The following is a 19,527-nucleotide window of genomic DNA, read 5'->3' as shown; positions in this document are numbered from 1 at the left end:
GGCGGGATAGGACTGGGGAACGGGACGGGTGCGATGGGACGGGAGCAATGGGATCGGTGCAGTGGGATGGGTGCAGTGGGATGGGTGCGGTGGGATGGGTGCGGTGGGATGGGTGCGGTGGGACGGGTGTGACGCGACCCCTCCGCAGCCGCCGCCGCGCGCCCCTCACGGAGCCGGCGCGGCCCCGCCCACTCTGGGCGGGACCGACCAATGGCTGGCGGGGGGGCGGGGCAGCTGCTGCCGCGTGGCGCCCGGGCCACGCCCCCGCCCGGAGCCGCGCAGGCCCCGCCCCGCCCGTGCCGGGAGCGTGCCGGGGAAGGGCCGGTAATGGCGGCTGGGCCGGGCCAGGTCGGGTCCGGCTCCCTGTAACCCCCAGCCCCGCACAGCGGCACCGGCACCGCGTTCCGGGTACAGAGCTGCCCCCCAGTGCGCTGCTCTTGGCTCGGGAGGGGTTAATTTCCCTCACAGTGTCTGGTACGGGGCTGTGTTTCCGATTTGTGCTGAACACAGTGATGATGATGTGGAGATGTTTCTGTACTTGCTGGGCAGGGCCTACACAGGGCCAAGGCCTTTTCTGATTTTGTACTGCCAGGCTGGGGAGGGGGCTGGGGGTGCATGGGAGGAACCGGGACAGGTGACCCAAACTGACCAAAGGGACATTCCAGACCATGGAACATCATGCTCAGTATGTAAAGTTGGGGAAGAAGGAGGGAGGGGAGGATGTTTGCAGTGATGGTGTTTGCCTTCCCAAATCACTGCTGGCTGTGATGGGGCCCTGCTCTCCTGGAGATGGCGGAACACCCGCCTGCCCATGGGAAGCAGGGAATTCATTCCTTGCTTTGCTTTCCCTATGGAACTCTCTCTATCTCAACCAGTGAATTTTCTGCCTTTCACCCCCGATTCTCCCCCGATCCCGCGGGCTGTGGGGCTTGGCTGCGGCGGGGATTGAACCGGGACACTCGGGCACCGTGAGGTGTGTCCGCTGATAAACAAATAACGAATGTATCGCTGCCCTCGCCCAGCGCGGGGCTCCAGCCCAGGCTCTGCCCCAGCCCTGAGCCCGGCGGGGCCCGCAGGGCTCCTCTGACCGCCCTGCCCGGCTGCTCCGCGCTCCGTGTTCGACCAAATTCTGCCCTTAGAGAATCGCGGGGCTCCCTGGTGCTGCTGAACCGTGTGTTAAACCCCGGGGTTTGACTCCAGCCCTCTCGTTCCAGGCGCGCCTGGAGGGCAGTGCCATGGCTGTCACGGTAAAAGAATGCCTGGAGCTCCAGCTGCTGGAGGTGGAAATGCTCCTCTCGATGTTTCCCAAGAGAGGGGAATTCAGTCTGGACGCCGATGCCGTGCCCAGCATCCAGCGCTACCTGGGGAATGCTGACGGAGCCCTGCCCCCGCAGCTGGAATATCGCATCGCTCTCCATGTAGGGGAGGCGAAGGTGAGAGCTGCCAAGGAGACTCCTTCATGGGTGGTGTTGTCTTTGCTCCTGCACACACCTGAAAACTGCCCGGAAATAAGGGGTAAAAAAGCCACCCCATGTTTGCTGTTTGAAAAGTCAAGAGTAACAGAAAATCTCAGCTGCTGCTAACATCTGTGTTAGAAATACAATAATGTAAAAACAGCCCCAAAATGGCAGAATGTAAATTATGAGGAGGCACAAGAACACCAAAGCCAAAACCAGCCTATGAGCAGAGAAACCAAACTTGCAGTATAAGGAGTTACAACAGTTTAACTGATTGAAGAAACGGATTGAACTAATTGATGTAAATGCTTGTACAGAGAACACAGGTCCACTGCATACTAATGCAGTGACTAGAAATACAGAGCAGGCAAACTCAGCCTAAAAGCCATTTTCCATGGAACAAAGGTAATCAAACATTAGAACAATTAACTTGGTAATGAGATTGACTCATGATTTTTTTGAAACTTTAGGTACAAGTTTAGGTATCTTTCTTTCATCAATCTTCAGAGAGCAGTTTTATGAACCATGTAGGGAGGGCTTGTGTAGGAGTAGTGGGTTTTTTCCCATAACAGATTGTCAGGGAACTTGGAAAGATAATTAGTCATTTCATGATTCACTTCTCTCTGCAGGACTAATCATATGATTGTACACTGTAGTGAGTACCCCCTAATAGTCTACAGGAGCTTGAAGCACTGAGGACACATAAATCCTTTCCTGCTCTTGGACTACAGGCAGGGTTCAGCTGCTAAAGAACTGTGGTGCTCCATTTGGAGGCACTGCAGGAATAATCAAGAGAAATTCAACAGCCCAATGTTCATAAGAGATAAGATAATTCAGAGGTCTTCTGACCTGAAACATACATCAATCTTTCCATGCCCTATAATCCTGATTCCTCTTTACAGTGAGGACTTGCTTAAAATAATGGTAGTGCACAAAATCATAGAAGGGTTTGGGTTGGGAGCAACGTTTAAGATCAAGTATCTGCAACACTCTTGACATGTGTGTCTATATACAGCAGGTACAATCACAAACACCGTTTCATGTAACTTGGCCTTTTTTTCCAGCAGCTGTGCTGAGTTCATTAGTCATTTGCATTTGGTAAGGGATGAGATTCTCAAAAGTCCTTGACTCCAACAGTTCATTGCTGTAGCAACACTGAGCTAGAAGCATCCCTCAAGGGTAACTGTGTACCTTCTCCCAAGCCATAGCATTATTTCTGTGAGCAGCACAAAAGCTGCCTGGATAACATGGGAAACTTTCGTGAAAGTGACAGCATGATGCTACAGAAGGAACAGACAAAAGAACAGGGTATTGGGACAAAAGGGAAGTAGAACTAAATCCAGTCAGCAGGTTCTTGATTACATTGCTCATAATCTGCCTCTGACAGGGAAGAAGGATCTAGCGTGTCTTCAGTAGCTGCAGAATTAATTTTCTCTGTGTGTGTGTCTCTTCTGTTTTTAAGGTAAAGGTGGAATTGCAGGTTCTCCTTCCTCATATGTACCCTCAGGTGGCTCCTCAGCTCTTTGCCAGATCAGATGCTCTGCACAGACAGCAACAGTTGCAGCTCAATACTGGTCTGGCCTCTCACATCAGCTCTCTGGATTCAGGAGATCTGTGTGTGTGTGAGGCTGTGCAGTGGGTGAAGGACAACAGCCTGCCTTTCCTGGAAAGCAGCAAGGCCTCGTCTGAGTGCGCTTCTAAAGAAGTCGGGGTTAAGGAAATGCTGCATCGCATGTGGATCTACAGCCATCACATATACAGGCAGGAACTGAGGAAAAAGATTTTTGACTCTGCAAAGAAGTTAAATCTGACTGGCTTCTGCCTAACTGGGAAACCTGGTGTCATCTGTGTGGAGGGACTCCGAGAAAACTGTGACGAGTTCTGGCGTGTTATTAGATATCCCAACTGGAAGCACATTTCATGCAAGCATGTGGAGAGTATAGAAACAGAGGGAAGCATTGATAATCTTCGTCTCTTTCACAGTTTTGAAGACCTGCAGTTTCAGGCACATGGTGATTATGGCCTGAGGAATGACTATCACATGGATCTTGGCCAGTTCCTAGAATTCCTCAAACAGCATCAAAGTGGACACATTTTTCAGATTTTATTTGGTGTTGAAGGCAAACTTTCAGACAATTGAGAGAAACTGTATGAAGAGTTCTAATTCTGGAGAGCAAAAGGTGTTGCCAACACTGAAATATTTTGCCTTACAGCTACTATGAAAAGGGAAACTAACATCTGAGGTGAATGGCTGAAATAGTTAATCTCAGCTTTTGTGCTGAACTGCCACGTATTTTTGAGATGTGTTTACTGATTTTCCAAGACTCTAAAACTGGCATTTGCCCCTGTGAGCCATGCCTCAAAGCACTTGAAAGGTCATAAACATTCCACAGCCTGTTAGGAATTATACACTGCTGTCTCCTCATCTGTATTGTGCTGTGTGAATTGCTTCCCATCTTATCTAAACCTACTGTCTTTCAGTTTCCTTGTCCTGTCGCTACATATGCTTGTAAAAAAGTCCCTTTCCAGCCTTCTTGTAGGCTCCCTTCAGGTATTGGAAAGTGCTATAAGGTCTTGTCAAAGCCTTCTCTTTTCCAGGCTAAACAATCCCAATTCTCTCAGTTGTCACAGGAGAGGTGCTCCAGCCCTCTGATCATTTTTTGTGGCCCTCCTCTGGACTTCCATGTTCCTTTTAGGTTCCTGTCCCAAAGCTGGACGCAATGGTCCGTTTGAGGTTTCACAAAAGGGGAGAAGAAGGTGAGAATCACCTCCCTCAGCCTGCTGGTCATGCTGCTTTTGATGCAGCCTAGGATACAGTTTGCTTTCTTGGCTTCAAGTGCACATCACTGGCTCATGTTGAGCTTCTTGTCTACCAGTACCAAGTCCCTCTGCTCTCAGTCCATTCTCCACCCAGTCTGTGTTTGTGCTTGGGATTGCCCTGACCCAGGGGCAGGACCTTGCACTTGGCCTTGAACACCATGAGGCTTGCACAGACCCACCTCTCCAGGTCCCTTTGGATAACATCCCTTCCCTCCAGTGTGTTGACTGCTCCACGTAGCTTGGTGCCATCAGCAAACCTGCTGAGGGTGCAGTCGGTCCCACTGTCCGTGTCACCACCAACCCCTGAGGAATGTCACTCTCACTGGTCTCCACTTGGACATCAAGCCCTTGACTGCAACTCCTGGCAACCAACCACCCTTACCCACCGAGTGGTTCACCCATCAGATCCATGTCTCTTCAGTTTAGAGACAAGGATGTCATACAGCCAGGTGTCTGTCTGGTTATGTTAATAACAACTTTCCATCTGTTCAGTTCATTGCATTTTATGTTTACACTGTTAGGTCAAACACCTTGGAAATGAAAATGGGTCAGATGAGACAAAGTTTAGTGTTCCTCCCTACACAACATAAGGAAATACATGTAAAATACAGACAATAGGAAAAAGCCCCTATATATATATTTAATATTACATAAAAATACAAATAACTTGAAGAATCCTTTCTATGTCAAATTCACATGGAGAGAATTTTCCAGCAGCTTGTAAGAGGCAATGCTGTTAATGGTTCATTAGGCAGTGTTTGCTTGTGGGGAAGCGTGCTGAGTGTGGATAGTGAGTGTTCCAGTTTGTAATGCATGGTCATGTTTAAAGGTCATCGATATAATATGTACTTGAAGAACACCCCTGAAAAGTCCCCAGCAGCTGTGCTTTGAAGGGTCACCAGCCCACCACCTTCCACTCTGAGTGCCTTCATGTACAAAATGGGTACCAAGTAATAAAAGCAGACTCACTGCTGGCTGCAGAGGTCTGCCTGATCCACTCCACACCCAGGCACTCAACAGCAGCTGTTCAAAGACTCTTTTTTAGCACAGTCAGCTGATGACAACATAAATAATAGATATTATTTTATTTCAAATGAAACATGAGAAAATGTTTTAATACCATTCTCACAACAGCAATACATCGAAATGCAGAGGATGGCATTGAAATGCAGTGTGTTTCTGGTTGCTCAGAATATGATTAATGTCTTTTCCTTCACTGTGGTGAGTGTACTGTTTGTGTGATCATAACTTCTGCCTAAAGCACAGTGAGACAAAATTGTTGACATGTTCCCATTAGGCAGTGAGGGAGGAAGTACCTTTCTGAATTTGGGACCTGTAATCTGCAGCTGTGACAGAGTTAGACAAAAAAATTAGTATTTGGTTTTCTAGAGAATCTCTCTAGTAATGATTAGAGAGAAAAAGATAGTAGAAAAATGTTTAAGTAACCTTTGTTTCCAGAACCATCTACAAAATACATTACATTTTTCTTGGAGTGGTAACTTAGAATTCCTCAAAGTCTATTCCTGGCATCCTGATACTCCCTTTTTGTCAAGAACATGGAGTTCAAGAAATTAGGCCAAACATTTGCAATGGATCAGAACAGTGGTTATCTTGGTGAGGGAATGAAATCCTTGGTCTTATACGGGACATCACCTAAGCTTATGTTAAATTTTAGTAATGTTAAATGTTATTGTTAGTGTTCTAATTAGATGTGAACAAAAGGTTCTGTTGGTTTGGTTCTTTTTGAAAATTTTCATTTAATAACTCCACACAAGTGTGACCAGTGAGGATTTTCTCTGGAATAAAATATTCTAACCTTATGGTTGTTTCAAGTTTGGGTTTTAAAAAAAAATAATAGGTTCACAAATTATGCAAATTTCACTGTGACTGTAATGGATAAAACATCAAATGCATTTTTAAGCGTCCATTTATCTGCTTAAGTTCCCATTGATGTTTGTGACAAAACTCTTGACTCAAGATACAATCACTTTTTTCATAAAGATCTGTCAAACTGCAGCACAGGACATCTCAATTAAAGTAACAATCAAAATAACCAAACACAAATATATTTCTCAGATTAAATTTTATTTTCTGATGTATAATTGATCATTTCTCAATCTGAGTTTCTAACCAACTACTAGGAATTAGAAAACGTTTTCTGCATCTTAAAAAATTAGCTATTCTTAGGCTTCCTAGGCAGAAATAACCTTAATATTTTAATGCTTTGTAACTGCAGCTGATTTGTTCATTCTTCATTAAATATTTACAGTTTGACTTTCATGGCCTCCTCAGGCCAGGCGTAGGAGTCAGCCACAAAGCTGTTGTAGTCAGTGCTGTACACCTGAGAGCGGACGAAGGCTTCGAGGTCCTTGGGCTGAGGATAGGTGGAGGCAGTGTTTTTCCTGTAGGCTTCTTCTGCAATCTGGAAAGATGCAGTAAAGTCCTAATTAGTGCTGATAAACTATCTGAGTACGCTTAGCAGGATTTAAAAGTAGGACTTAGTTCAAAATCAGGATGAGACTTCACCCTCTCTGGTGCTGGCAGTCACCTGTGTTCACACTGGATCCAGGTTAGGACCCTGGGAATAAGACTACAACAGGATGAGGTTTGTGTTTAAGTGGCTCTGACTTGGACTACTTTTGAACAGGATTACATGTTCAGACTGCTGCAGATACAGTGCTCCTCTGCACAGGAGTGTCTTAGCTTTTACTGTGCAGTGGTGGGTAAAATATTCCACAAGCCCCACTGAGTTACGATTTCTGCTTTTCTCTCATCACTTTATCCTGGTTACCATCTTCCCAAAGCACTGTAGGAAAAGCTGTGATTTGTTCAAAGCTTCCATGCTCCTTCCATGCAAGGGCACATTAGAGAAGTTTAGATTTGCCATAGCTTAGTAATATACTTCAAAAAAAGTAAACTCATAGGAAAAAAATAGTCCTACACAGTGCACAGGATGGCTGGAGGAGATACAAATATTTGCTTGCTCTTTCCTCACTCAGACCATACCTAAGTGAATCAATTATGCATCACAAATACAGCTGCAACAAAAATTAAGTTTAGAAGGGGCTGCAGCTCTCTCAACACATCAAAGTAGCCTCTCACATCTGAAGATCACCTGCTTGAGAAACAAACATTTCAGACTGGACATTCATCTGTGCAACAAAGGAAGTCTGGCAGACAGGTTTTATGCAACAGCACTGTGAAAAGATCTGCTTGAAACTATTTGGCAAATACTCTAATGCTCCTCCTTTGAATAAAAGGGACACGTTCTTCTTCCTGCTTTCCTTAGCTCTCTTCAAAACACAAATGTTCTAGTTTAGTGAGAAGCTGAGACCCCAAGTCACCTTATTAAGACTTCTTTTCTAGGATTAATCTGAATCCCAACTCAATTTGATTGAGAAGCACTTTGGGTGTTTATGTAAGGATATCTTCAGGCCTGTGCACACAATCATCGTGGTTAAATAAGGTCTGAATTCATACCAGTGCTTGGTATTCCAAAATATTTTGATAGTGTTCCTCTCCTGGAAAAGGCAGAGGCTGTTGCTAAACCTCTTGGGTTGGGTTGTATGAGCCAGAATAAGTATTTGCAGGAATAAAGTTTCAACAGAGAACAGGCAGAAAGAATCACTTGGTAACTTTTCCCTTCTTTTGTATTTTCTATAACACGCATGAATAGAGGAGGAATTTCTATCACTGTGTTTTTGCGAAATGCAGAGCCAGTTTGATTTTGCCTGAGGAATTTAGGTAACTTTTATTAACATTATTATTAAGCAGAGTTACTGTTTGCCTAAGAAGACATGTACTTTGAGAAGAATTCTTCTTAAATATACCAAATGAGTGAAGCTATGGAAACTGTTTCAAGTATGAGGGCTCCTCATTATTTTTTCAGAAGCAAATGAAGTAGAATTACAGTAAGGTGACAAAGAGAGAAAACAATAATTGTAGAAGAAAAGGTCACAGAAGACAGGAAAAAGTTGAAACTGATAACCATGAAGAGCCAAAAGCCCTTCAGCTGTGCAGCTGGCATGACTGTGGTGAATAGCAGAGTCTGTGATCTACAGACATACACTCTTGCTGTTCCACAGCTCTCCTTGTATTTGATTACCTTTACATTTATGAATCTAGAACTTAATTTTGAAACTGCTACGTGTCCAATATCGATTGATGTAAACCAAATTGTGTGAAGGTGTGTTAGGTGGTAAAATCAAACTATGTAGAGCTGGTGGGAAGACAAAAAGTCACAAAAGGCTGAAATGCCTTACCCTCACGGCAATCTTCAGTGACACGTCCTGAATGGTGACTAAAGGAGGGTAGAGGCGACCCTCACGCAAATTCTCTTCTGTAACTTGCTGCGCTATAACCTGAAATAACACAAACATGTTTAACTTGACATGCAGATGCAGCTGTACCTTGATTAGACAGTGATATTGTCTTTAGTAAAGAAATGGTTTTGCTTTTGCAGATCACACAGATACTGCTTAATCCACCTAGACAGCATTTTTGATAACCACCTTTGTCATTAGGAGAAGCTACACAGGAATTAGAAATGTAGGGAGTTACACCTTTTTCCTCACTCAGACAGCTGAAGTTACTTAAGTCTTGAGTAAGTCCATGACACACATAAACTAGCAAATAGTTCATTGTGAGATATAAATTCCAGCCAAAAATTGCAGTTGGGTCAAAGACTTCTACAATACAAAGAGGCACCTGTCATTCTGACAGTTGTCACATTAACCTGTGCAAGGAACAGAACTGAAACCCGTAAGTGTAAAATGCTCTGAATTAAATTACTGGGAGCTGGTATTTCTGCTATCGTTAGCTACAATTTGTCTGTCTTTTGGCGACTTGAAATAGCCTTTCAGGGTGATCCAGATGCGGATAGAAGGAAAACTGCTCTGGGTGACATCTGGTGGAGCCATGTATGACACACCAAGAGGTTCTGAAGACACCAGGAAAGTCCAGGAAACACTGAGACTTGCAACTGATAACAAAGGCAAAAGAGAAAGCAAGAAGTGAACTTTTGAGGGAATATTCTAGGAAAATACTTGAAACAAAGCACGAACAAAACCTCCTAGAGTTCCTGTTGCATGTGGGTAATAGGACCCTGTACATATGCTTGTAAACATCTAGGACTGCATCAGAACAGGTGTCTGGATACATCCCTTCCAGCAGAAGTAGGTAAGTAGTTTCAACTAAAGAAATTCCAGGTTCAAAAGAACTAAATGTTCTAACCAGAATGTTAGTAGCTGTCCTAAGTTTTTCCATTTGGAGTTAAAATCCTGACAAGGGCAATAGGTTCTTGAGTATAACAAGTGAAGAAAAAGTATTTGTTTACATTTAAACATCACCTTGAGAAATACAGCAGAGAAAAACCCTCTAGGGGGAGCTAAGAGAATGTAAAATCAAGTTACTGCTCTCCAGAACAACAACCAGGTTATTTCAAAATAATACACAGCCCTTTGATGTGCATCTGAATGTAAGAGGCACTAACAACATGAGGTCCCTGATGTTAACAACTTAAGAGGGCTCTGCAGGAAAGATGAAAGCTAAAGAAATCAACAGCAAGTTGCTCCTACTGCAATGTGTCGCTGAAATTTAAAAGTTCAGGAGTGGAGTACTTCTCTTTCATAATTCTGTTTTTGACAGAAGGCAAGCTACAAAATATCTGAAGAGTGCTCAAAGTGGGAGAGGTAGCAAGATCAATTGTATAGATGCCATGCTGTTCCTTCAGACATATTCCTGTAACAGCAGCGAAAACTATGCAAAAACATATACCTAAGAATTTCCAAAGAGAATAACACCCTCTTCATGTGGTGTTTGAAAAACACTCCTTGAGAACATCAGATCAGTGGCAGGGGAAAAATGATGAATTTGGGATTACTGAGAAAATAAAAGGTGTCACAGAAAACATAATTGTGCCAATGTATATACCAAAATGTAACATCACTTTGAGCAGGGTGTGATTTTTCTCCACATACTTCAAACAAGAATAGGGTAGAATCATGAGGGGGTATAGAGAATAAAAAAGATATCAAAAAATTATCTTTTGATCAAGGAGACAAAAAATAATAAAATATAGTTGGGAGAAAAAGAGAAGACTGAAAGGAAATGCAAAAGACAACTGAAGCCGAACATTTCTTATGCAGGCTGTAGGGAAACCAAATCATCAAACAGCAGAAAATTGTGAGTTTCTTTTTCCACAGGACTCATTATTAAATTGTGACACTGATTGCCAAAAGATGTTCAAATGTGCAAACATGTTTAAAAAGCCATGAGGCTCATTTATGAAGGAAAAATCCATACAGGGATAAAACATCCAGCACAGGAAGGCTATACAGTAAATGTTGCCAGAATCTGAGAAGCCACTTCAGCAGAAGGATCATTTTGCATTTCTCTTATTTATCCTCTTTTACTCAGCTTCTGTTAATGATTGCATTCACAGGAAGATAGCAAACTGTTTGGAGCCTATGTCCAAGCCAGTGTGGTTATTTTCACGTTTTAAATATTAATTAATTTAAGTTTTTAACAGAAAAAATACCGAAGCATTGTTGCAGAACCTAAGTGAAAGGCAACCAAGACAAAATGGCATAAAGCAAGTGGGGGCATCTTGGTGTTTGGAGGTCATGTTCTCCATAATGAAAAGATTTTGTGGAATTATTTCTGAACTTGCAGGTGATACATGCAAGAATATTTCATTAGTTCATAATTCTCTGCTTCTTTTGTTGTGTTTGGTAGGACTTAGAAGAACAGGCAACATCCCTTGTCATCACAGAACAACCACCCACAGTTAAGAGGTATCACAGCTTATGGTACCTTAGATTTATCATCCAAAGTTAAAGTCACACTCTATTTTACTTGGCAGGAAGAAAAGAACATTGGAAGCAAAATCTGTTCTAGTTATAATAGCTACTTATTTGTGACTTCAATCAGATTTAATTGGAGAGGTAGCAAAACAAGCAGCAGGAGGTGTGGGAATGCAGCTTGGGCTGCTTACTTTTTAAAATTTCTTTTTTTAGGTAAGCTACCTTGGCAATCTAAGAAGGTCCCTCTACCTAAAATACATGGGTTTGGTTCTCTAAATTTTGCAGCATCTTGGATGCTTCCATTCCAAACAAAAAATATTAAGCACTATTCTAAAACCCCCATTAAACTATTCTGATTTTATCCTTCCATTAAAAAAGCCAAGAAAATAAAACAAAAAGAGCACATTTGCTTTTGCTTTACAGTGTAATTATTCAGCTAAGGGCCTCCACAGCCCTGCCAGCCTTCACACTCCTGACAGCTCCTGTGGCACCCATTCAGCTCAGCTCACCCAAGGCCCACAGCCCCTCACATGTAAGAGACCAGATGTGAAAGCCCTGAGCTGGGAGCAGTAAGGGGAGCAGCTACCCAGGGATCCTGCCACCAACAGAACTTCCTGTGCAAGACAAAACCCACATTTTTATATGTCAAACTTCTCTAGAGAGTTTACTAGGGGAAGGCAACTAAATAGCAAAACCTGTACCAAAGAGTCAGGAAAGAACCTCTACCTCTAGTGGGAATTTAAAAGCTTCCTTACAATTTCTGACACTATTTTATTTCCCTGAGTGTTACATTTCTTTTTTCAGAGCTGATTTTTTTCTGACTTCACAGACTGTCATATGAAACACAGTTCAATCCGCACATGTGCCACCCTTTGACATCAGCTCTCAATATGCAGAAATCATTTCACACAAACCAAAATGAAGCAACTTCTACAAAGGCAACTGCAACAGAGCAGTTTAGACCAGGAAGTGAGGATCACCATATCCAACTGAAATTACAGGGGAGTTTTTAAAGGGAAGATATAATTATCCAAAGGCTTAGGAGATGGATCATTGCCCTTCTATGATGGTTAATGCCAGTGGAGACAGGCAGGGCTTTTTACTAATTTTAAAGATGGAAATTGTGAATGTCTTTCTTACATTCCGGCAGGCTGTCAGCAAACCTCTTTGAAGATGCCATAGCATGCATCTTAAAAAACCTCTGAAAGTCCAACAAGGACAGCATGCAAGTTCCCACCCCGTAAGAACGCTTTGTATGACGTACTGCCTGTCATAGAATCACACTGCCTATTAGCTGCCCTTGAGTTATAGCCAAGGACCACTTTCTTCCCTTTAAACCATGAAGAGAACAGAAAGAACAAGAATCTGGAATGAAATATTACTTAGAGAAGCTGCAGGAGCTGAATAATGCATTCAGACTCTTTTTTTCCCCCTCTTTTTTATTGTTCCATAATTCTAATGTTCTAATTTATTGCTTGGAGGCCTCCTTGGTACACTGCCTACATTACCCATGTATTCCCAAGTGTGCTTATACAGCTTCTTGGAAGAGTAGGACACTGCACTTTGATGAAGTGCTGTGGATTGTAACTGGTATGAACTAGACTGGGCAGAAATTCCCCCTGAAGTGAGCCTGGGTCTGTTGGAGTTAATGTGGTAAACTGAGGGTAGCCTTCTCCCTTATTTCCATACCCTTTAAAAAAACCCCAGAGTATCAGGCTTTCAGGTGCTTTGCATGGACAGAGTCAGACCAACTTGCATTGCCCAGGGCTTTCTAATTCAAATTCAAATACATTTTGTAAGCAAAACACACATACATGAGTCACCTCAAAGCTACTAACATCAATAATAGAAATTCCTTTCAATCTAAAATCAAACCTAAGTGCTTGTGCATGCAAACTGTACATATGTGCATTTACCTGCAGTAAGACAGTACTGAAATCTTTCTCTTTTTTTCCTTCCCAATAGAAGGTAAAGTTCATGTCAGGTGACCCTAGGCCAAGTGTTAACTTTTTAAAAATTACTTGTTCAAATACAATTTATAAAGAACAATACACCTTGCAAATAAAGGCCTTGCACAGAAAGCAGTATTTTTCCTGTTTTAAAATTTAGCTCTTCCTGTTTAATTTTTCATTAATACTAAGTCACTAAATTAGGGAATTTAAATAATTTTGACTACAGTACCTCAGCAGTTGTGAGGAACACATCCTCCTCAATATGTCTCATTCCGCATGAAATAACACCAAGGGCAACTCCTGGGAACACATAGGAATTGTTACCCTGTCCAGGATAGAGAGTTTGTCCACTTGGAAGAGTGACAGGATCGAAAGGACTTCCACTGGCAAAAATCCCACGTCCCTAAATTGTAAGAAGAAAAAGAAAGCACATTAATTGAGAGATTGCTGTTGAAATATTTCTCACATCCTTTTAACTATCCACCCCTGTGGAAGCTGGGTTGCATCCATTTAGCATCTCTTCTGAGAGAGCTGTTAGAGCTATTTGCCTGAATGTCTCAAGAACATCAGGATGCTGATGCTGGAGATCACTGGTGATTCTCTGTGGCTGTCTAACCCTATCTGTAAAATTTACAAGGAGGGAAACTGAAGCCAGCAGTCATTATTCACTTTGTGCATCCATGCCAGAAGAAGCTCCATGGGAGGTACAGAGTTGTAAAACCCAAAATTGGCAATACTGCTATGGGAGCAAAAGATGATGCTACTGGACTTTTTTTCCAATAGCAAAGCACCCAAAAAAAGACACTAAGGCAACTAAATGTCAGACTTTTGGATGAGGTGATTTCTGAGGAGCTGTGGGCAGGTAGAGCGCTCTATTCTTTCCAATCCCCTACTTCAGACCCTTGATCCCCTTCCACAGTTCAACAGAATAACAGAGGTGCAGGCTCTGTTCCAGGAACATCATCCCACAGAGCAACAGCATGAGTCAGTGTGGAAGCTCCTCTGCCAGGACTTTGGGGGCCCCCCTTTGTAACATCCTGAGTAGCGTGAGGGCACCAACTCAGGCACCTGCCACTACCCATAAACATTAAAATGTTTCCAAGCAGATTTTTGGGTAATGCCAGGTAAGACTGTGGCTGGCAGGCCCCAGGCATCATACCCAGACTGGTGCAGGGAGGCAGTAGGGAAGAGCCAGCCTGTTTGGGGGAATTAAGGGGGTTTTGCTATATGGGTACAAGTTACACCCTAACACTTATCCTGAGGACAAGAGATCTGCTCTAACTCAATTTAGGTTGCAGTTCATGTGGGAGTGGCACTGCACAGCCTTGGTGTCTGCAGCCCAAAGGGCCCTGGCTCCTGCCTCTCTGCGGAGGGAGCACCCTCAAATTTAGGTAGTGAATTTAGGTGGGGAAGAAAAGGCAGCCTTTATTTATGCTAGCACTGCTGAAGTGATAAATATCACTGTTAAATACTTCAGAGGCACTTTGTATCAGAAATATTTCTGCCTGTTTTAGAGAACTGGAAACTGAAATGCACTATAGTGCATTTTACAATAGGCCACTGTTGCTATTCAACTCTTCACAGAAGAATATTCTGTTTTGTTTGGTGTCATGCACTATAATCCTGGCCTGCTTATTATATGTTTTGGTGACAGGTCAAATACATCAGAGTGTCTTTTGCTCTGTTTACCACATATGGTTACCCACTACAACCAACCCTTCATGTAGGTTGCTTGCCTGGCTCCTGCACTGTGCTGTAATTACATCCCTGCTGTGGAGAATGGACATACTAAATTTGTCTTTTAAACACTGAGGAACTGTCATACAAAATGGCCTGTATTTGACAAGAAATCCAAATACATCCACTCTGAAACACATACAGCCAGGTACACATAGATTTTAAATGCTAGGTTAAATTACAGGATAATGTGTTTATCAATATTTCTATAATAAATAAGCAAACACAGTTCTCTTAATTTTAACCTATGTTAATGTAGCAGAAAACTTTGTAAGAAGAGTCAATTACCCCAGTTCTTAATACAGAATGATTTTAAAGATTCTGTTTCATGTATTGATGCATTTTCTTACCCTAAAGAGTATTTATGAAATCTCAAATGAAAAGCATGCCACTGTGTGTATATATTACACAACACGGCACAGTCCAAAAACAGACATAATGCTTTAATGACTGATGGTGACTGGTGCTTTGGTTATAATATTGTGTGTGCTGCCTACACCAATAAAAGCTATGAAATGTTTTTATGAAACTGCAAGTATGAGTGAATTCAGTGAAATTGTCTTGATAAAATCTGAAAAATCTGTTACTTAATTTAACTCATTTTATCTATGTACAGAGTAATGATTAGCACCTACTACTCCACCCTCTGTCCTCCTCTCTTTTAAAATTTAATTTCAGATTTACTTTTCATGACTTAGACTGGAAAGATTTTAGTCTTTGGTTACCTCTGTGTATTTGTAGCACTGCTCAGCAGTGCATTCTGCTTTGCTGGTGGGATTGCTGAGAGCAAAAATTATGGGACGTTTGTTTAGAGCAGCCATATCCTGAAGAATTTTTGGAGTAAAAGCACCACCAATTGCAGCAACTCCTAAAGAAGAAAAACACACACATAATCAGCAGACAAATTAAATTAGTTCAAGGTAAGACATGACCATCACTTGTAAAAAACACATCTCCTTTCTCTCTCCCTCTTTAAAGTGGAGTTCAACCTTTTTCCTAACATGTAGCTGAAATAAAGTTTTATGTAAAAGATTTTGCAATAGTGAAACCAGTATTATTCCTAGCACAAGGCAGAACCTATTTGATCCTGTACAATCTGATGAATTTCTCCTCTCCCTTTTCTCAGGTCCTTTGTGTAAGACAAAAATGTTATCACCTAACCTGTGCTAGGTCCAGTATGGACTAGACAGATGCAGCTCTGGGTCCTAAAGTTTTGTGCAACAGACTGGACAGTTTCTCCCAAATCTAGTGTGTCAGATCCTGGTTTTTTCTAACATGGTGAATGAAGTCTGCTAAATCTGAGCTGAGCTGAAAAATAATAATTTTGAGCCTAGGCCTTCTCTGACAGCAACAGGTTTTTTTAGTACATCCCTTTTCATTGCACTAGAGATGCTTTTCTATTCCCTATACTGTCCACACTTACAAATGCTATTCATAGGAACTGAATGCCACTCATGCAGGATGAAATCATCTAACTTAGGCTGCACTCTGCTGCATTGTGGACTTGCAGCCAGTACTTCGATCTTGGACTCACACAATTCACGACCAAAGGGGGAGGTGTGTGATGTTTTTAAGATGCCAAGTACACCTGTATTTCTGAATAATCTTCAAGAGCTGGGAATTCAAGGACATCCACACATTCAGTGAAAATAAACAAACAGATCTTGGAGTGAAACTAAGGATCCTTATTTTACCGGAGGCTCCTCTGACCTGGCTTGGAGAGAAGGTAGCCTCCTTTTGTCCTCAGACACCTTAGTTTCTGGTCAAATCTTCAATTGCCAAGTGTTTAATGTCTTCTAAAACTGCTTCTGGACAGCCAACAGTAAGAATGACAACTATCTTCAGATTTAAGGTAAAACAAAATGCTTATGGCTATTTATTTATTTAGCTTTTAATTGCAGTTTCTTAGACTGGGTCTCTCTAAATTAAGGTTTTTCCTTGAGCCATTGCAAGCAATGAAATTTGTATAAGGATTTGGTCAAAGCTATGTAAAACAGTGGGAGGAGGCCTATCAACATATTTCCCCATGTCTCCTGGTACTCCAGGGAATATACTGAATGTCTGGTCACTCAAACCAAAAATCCCCAATATTAGATTCTATTGCTATTTCTGATGGAAGAGACTTCATTATACAGAACTGATAAGAGAAAGTGACCTTGAGGGAGAGTCACATAGGTTTATACATAAAAAGGATACATAGTAAAACCCGTATGTCATGACAGCAGATCTTGCCATAGCATACACACACTTTTATCTGGATAAATATTCATTCATTCTACTCTTTTGTCCCTCTAGATTTTTCAGCCTTGTAGTATACTAGGTAAATTCTCTGGAGCACTTGGTCTCCTCTTCCAGTCATATCTTCATGTAGCACAGGAAAAGAAACTCTTCATTAACCTCACTGATGACCACTGGCAAAAGCAGATTTTACTAAACAAAAATCTTCTGGTGTAGGCAAAGTCAAAAAGATAGTTGTTAAAATGTAGGATAATTATCACTGTGGCATTTCAGTTTTCTAGCACCTGATGAATGACTTTATTAGCCAGATAGATTAATCTTCAAGTATTACTTATTTCAAAAAAGACCAAGACCAAACTATACAGAGCTGAGCAATCCATTATTGAGATCACAATTCTTCAGCTTTTACAAAAGAAAAAGTCTTAGTAAAATCTGCATTTTGTTCTGCATAAAGGACTGCTGGCTAAGGACCTAAATGTGAGCAAAAAAAAGACTCAGATACAGCACCCTCATACTTGCATAGCTTTACATAAGCTTAGCTCAGTTTTCTCACTCTAAGTTTGAGATTATTTGTATTACACCTTCCACACTACACCAGAAGTAATGTAGGAAGGTGGTAAGGTCCTCCATCAGATGTTTAAACCCAGTCAGATTCTTTCCCCTGTAAAATGGATGGCTCAGAACAAAAGCAGTGTTACGTGCTTGGACAGTTACTATTTTTCCATTGCTTAATAGAGTCCATTATGCACCTAGTGTTTTCTGAAAACACACAAAGGTAAACTCTGTTCAGAGGAACTTGATCTTCTCTTCAGACAAAGCCACATCCCCATTTTTTTCAACAGAGAATAAGGTCATTGCTTTAAAGTCAAAGAAATTACCTATTAGCACAGTCGGTTTTATATCTTTAACAATATCTTCTAAGTTTTTCAGTTCACGATGTTCGTGGGCAAAACGCTGTTTCTCATGTGTTAATGAGGCACGCCCCTGAGTACAGAACAACAAGAAAAATATATTTAAGTTTAATGGAACTTAATATCCTAGGATAATCAGTTTACAAAGCATCTGGTTTAACACATCCTATTTTAATTTCTACTTTTGCATCTATCATATCAGACAAAGTTACACTGTGTACAGCTAACGTCCTTAGGATAATTTAGGACTAATCTATTTCTCTAAGGAGTCAATAAATTCAGTAATTGTATTTTAAAATGAGAATAGCTGTAGAACACCGCAGTATTAACATCTATTTGAGCAATTATATGAGGCTTGCAACTTAGCAAAATAAGAATAATTTCTCCTAGTTTTTTCAGCTTTGCTCTTGTCTAAAAGTATGGAGACTATACTGTGTGAGTATTTAGACTATAGTGGAATCTACATTTGTCTTCACATTTTTCCTATTTAAGTCATTAATTATTAAGTATGGAATAAAAACAATTCTAACCAGATGTCTGGTGCACTGTTTCTGCATTAACAAAATTGACTCAGCTGTGAAAACTTTCTCCCTGATCTCTACTGTCAATTTCCACCCAGCAATGCCCAACAAGGTTTCCAAATGGAATATGACAGATGTAGGAGAATGGGCTGTAGAGTATCATTGACATTGACTTGGGCTGCAAAGTGGGTTTGAGCTCAGTGTAACATGGAGTGCAGGATGAGAATAGGCCAGAGCTTGTGAAAATTCTGTTAGTTTGTCTAAATATGCAGAGCTTTGTCTGTACACGGACATCTGAAAACTTCAGAGAAAAGTTTATGCCTCCACCCCTTGATTTAGTCTCATGCCTGCAGAAAATATCACTGCAAAGGCACTTTTCAAACATAAGTCTAGAAGATGGTTCCAGCTCTTCAAACATCTTAAAATTTCAGAGAAAGATGCAGATAAAACAGATGTATAGGGAAGTACATGAGGAAAATTGAATGCTGAATGTAATTTTGACCAAATAGCCAGAACAGATATGTATCATCTCCCCAGCCACACCTTTTTCAACTGATAAGATCAAAGTTTTCTTCATCTTAGCAAGATTATTAAAGCTACACTGAAGTATCAGAATTCATTCCATGTTTCTACCAAAGCCTATGAATTTGAGAATTTTGGCTCAATTTAGGCCTGCATCCACCATCAGACATAAGCCATGATTAGTTTTTATAGCAAAACTGAGAAAGCTGATGCTTCATTTCAGACCACAGTTCTGCAGTGTGGCAGCATGTGGTGGTGCCAGTCCATCACCAAAGCTGCTCTGCTGGTCCTGGCTCAGCCACTGCCAGAGCTGGTGGACAGAAGAAGAGGCTGTTTCTCATTTCTATCTGCAAGGAAAGTGCTTCCATCCCAAGGGTGCCACAGGAAGCTGTCATGTGGTCAGGGCTGACTGAGCTGTTCTGCCCCACAGCATGCCAGCTGCTTTTGGCCCACCCACGATTACAGGGCATTTCCACAGATCTCTCTTTTCTACACATTTTAATGTCTGGATGGGCTTATGCAGGTCTTAAGTGTTCTCCTAGAGTGATGAGCCCAGAAATACTGAG

At 41.7% G+C, this 19,527-nt stretch overlaps 2 protein-coding genes across 4 annotated transcripts in view; one reads left to right on the top strand and one right to left on the bottom strand.

The window, feature by feature from the left end:
• The first annotated feature begins 342 nt into the window (after window positions 1-342).
• Window positions 343-6,009, top strand: RWDD2A (RWD domain containing 2A). 3 transcript variants are annotated; one of them, XM_083857015.1, is made up of 3 exons: window positions 343-408; window positions 1,215-1,433; window positions 2,920-6,009. In XM_083857015.1, exons 2-3 carry the CDS (start codon window positions 1,236-1,238, stop codon window positions 3,595-3,597), a joined length of 876 nt encoding a protein of 291 aa, XP_083713141.1. In that variant the 5' UTR covers window positions 343-408; window positions 1,215-1,235; the 3' UTR covers window positions 3,598-6,009. The 3 variants fall into 3 exon arrangements, with proteins under 3 accessions (XP_083713141.1, XP_083713142.1, XP_083713140.1); XM_083857016.1 differs by having other exon boundaries at window positions 349-973; window positions 2,926-6,009; XM_083857014.1 differs by having other exon boundaries at window positions 349-973.
• A 334-nt stretch (window positions 6,010-6,343) lies between these two features.
• ME1 (malic enzyme 1) overlaps window positions 6,344-19,527 on the bottom strand; it is a 154,549-nt gene continuing 141,365 nt past the window's right edge. Inside the window, exons 10-14 of the mRNA XM_083857013.1 lie at window positions 17,886-17,991; window positions 15,495-15,637; window positions 13,262-13,435; window positions 8,540-8,638; window positions 6,344-6,699 (exon numbers count right to left, since the gene is read on the bottom strand). Of these exons, the coding sequence (XP_083713139.1) occupies window positions 6,541-6,699; window positions 8,540-8,638; window positions 13,262-13,435; window positions 15,495-15,637; window positions 17,886-17,991 (681 nt within the window). The 3' untranslated portion in view covers window positions 6,344-6,540. The remainder of the gene's footprint in view (window positions 6,700-8,539; window positions 8,639-13,261; window positions 13,436-15,494; window positions 15,638-17,885; window positions 17,992-19,527) is intronic.

The sequence above is a fragment of the Zosterops lateralis genome, assembly GCF_965231275.1.
Source record: "Zosterops lateralis genome assembly, chromosome: 3".
NCBI classification, from domain to species: domain Eukaryota; kingdom Metazoa; phylum Chordata; class Aves; order Passeriformes; family Zosteropidae; genus Zosterops; species Zosterops lateralis.
Note: the sequence above shows the minus strand (reverse complement) of the source record. Positions and strands in the feature narration are given on the sequence as shown.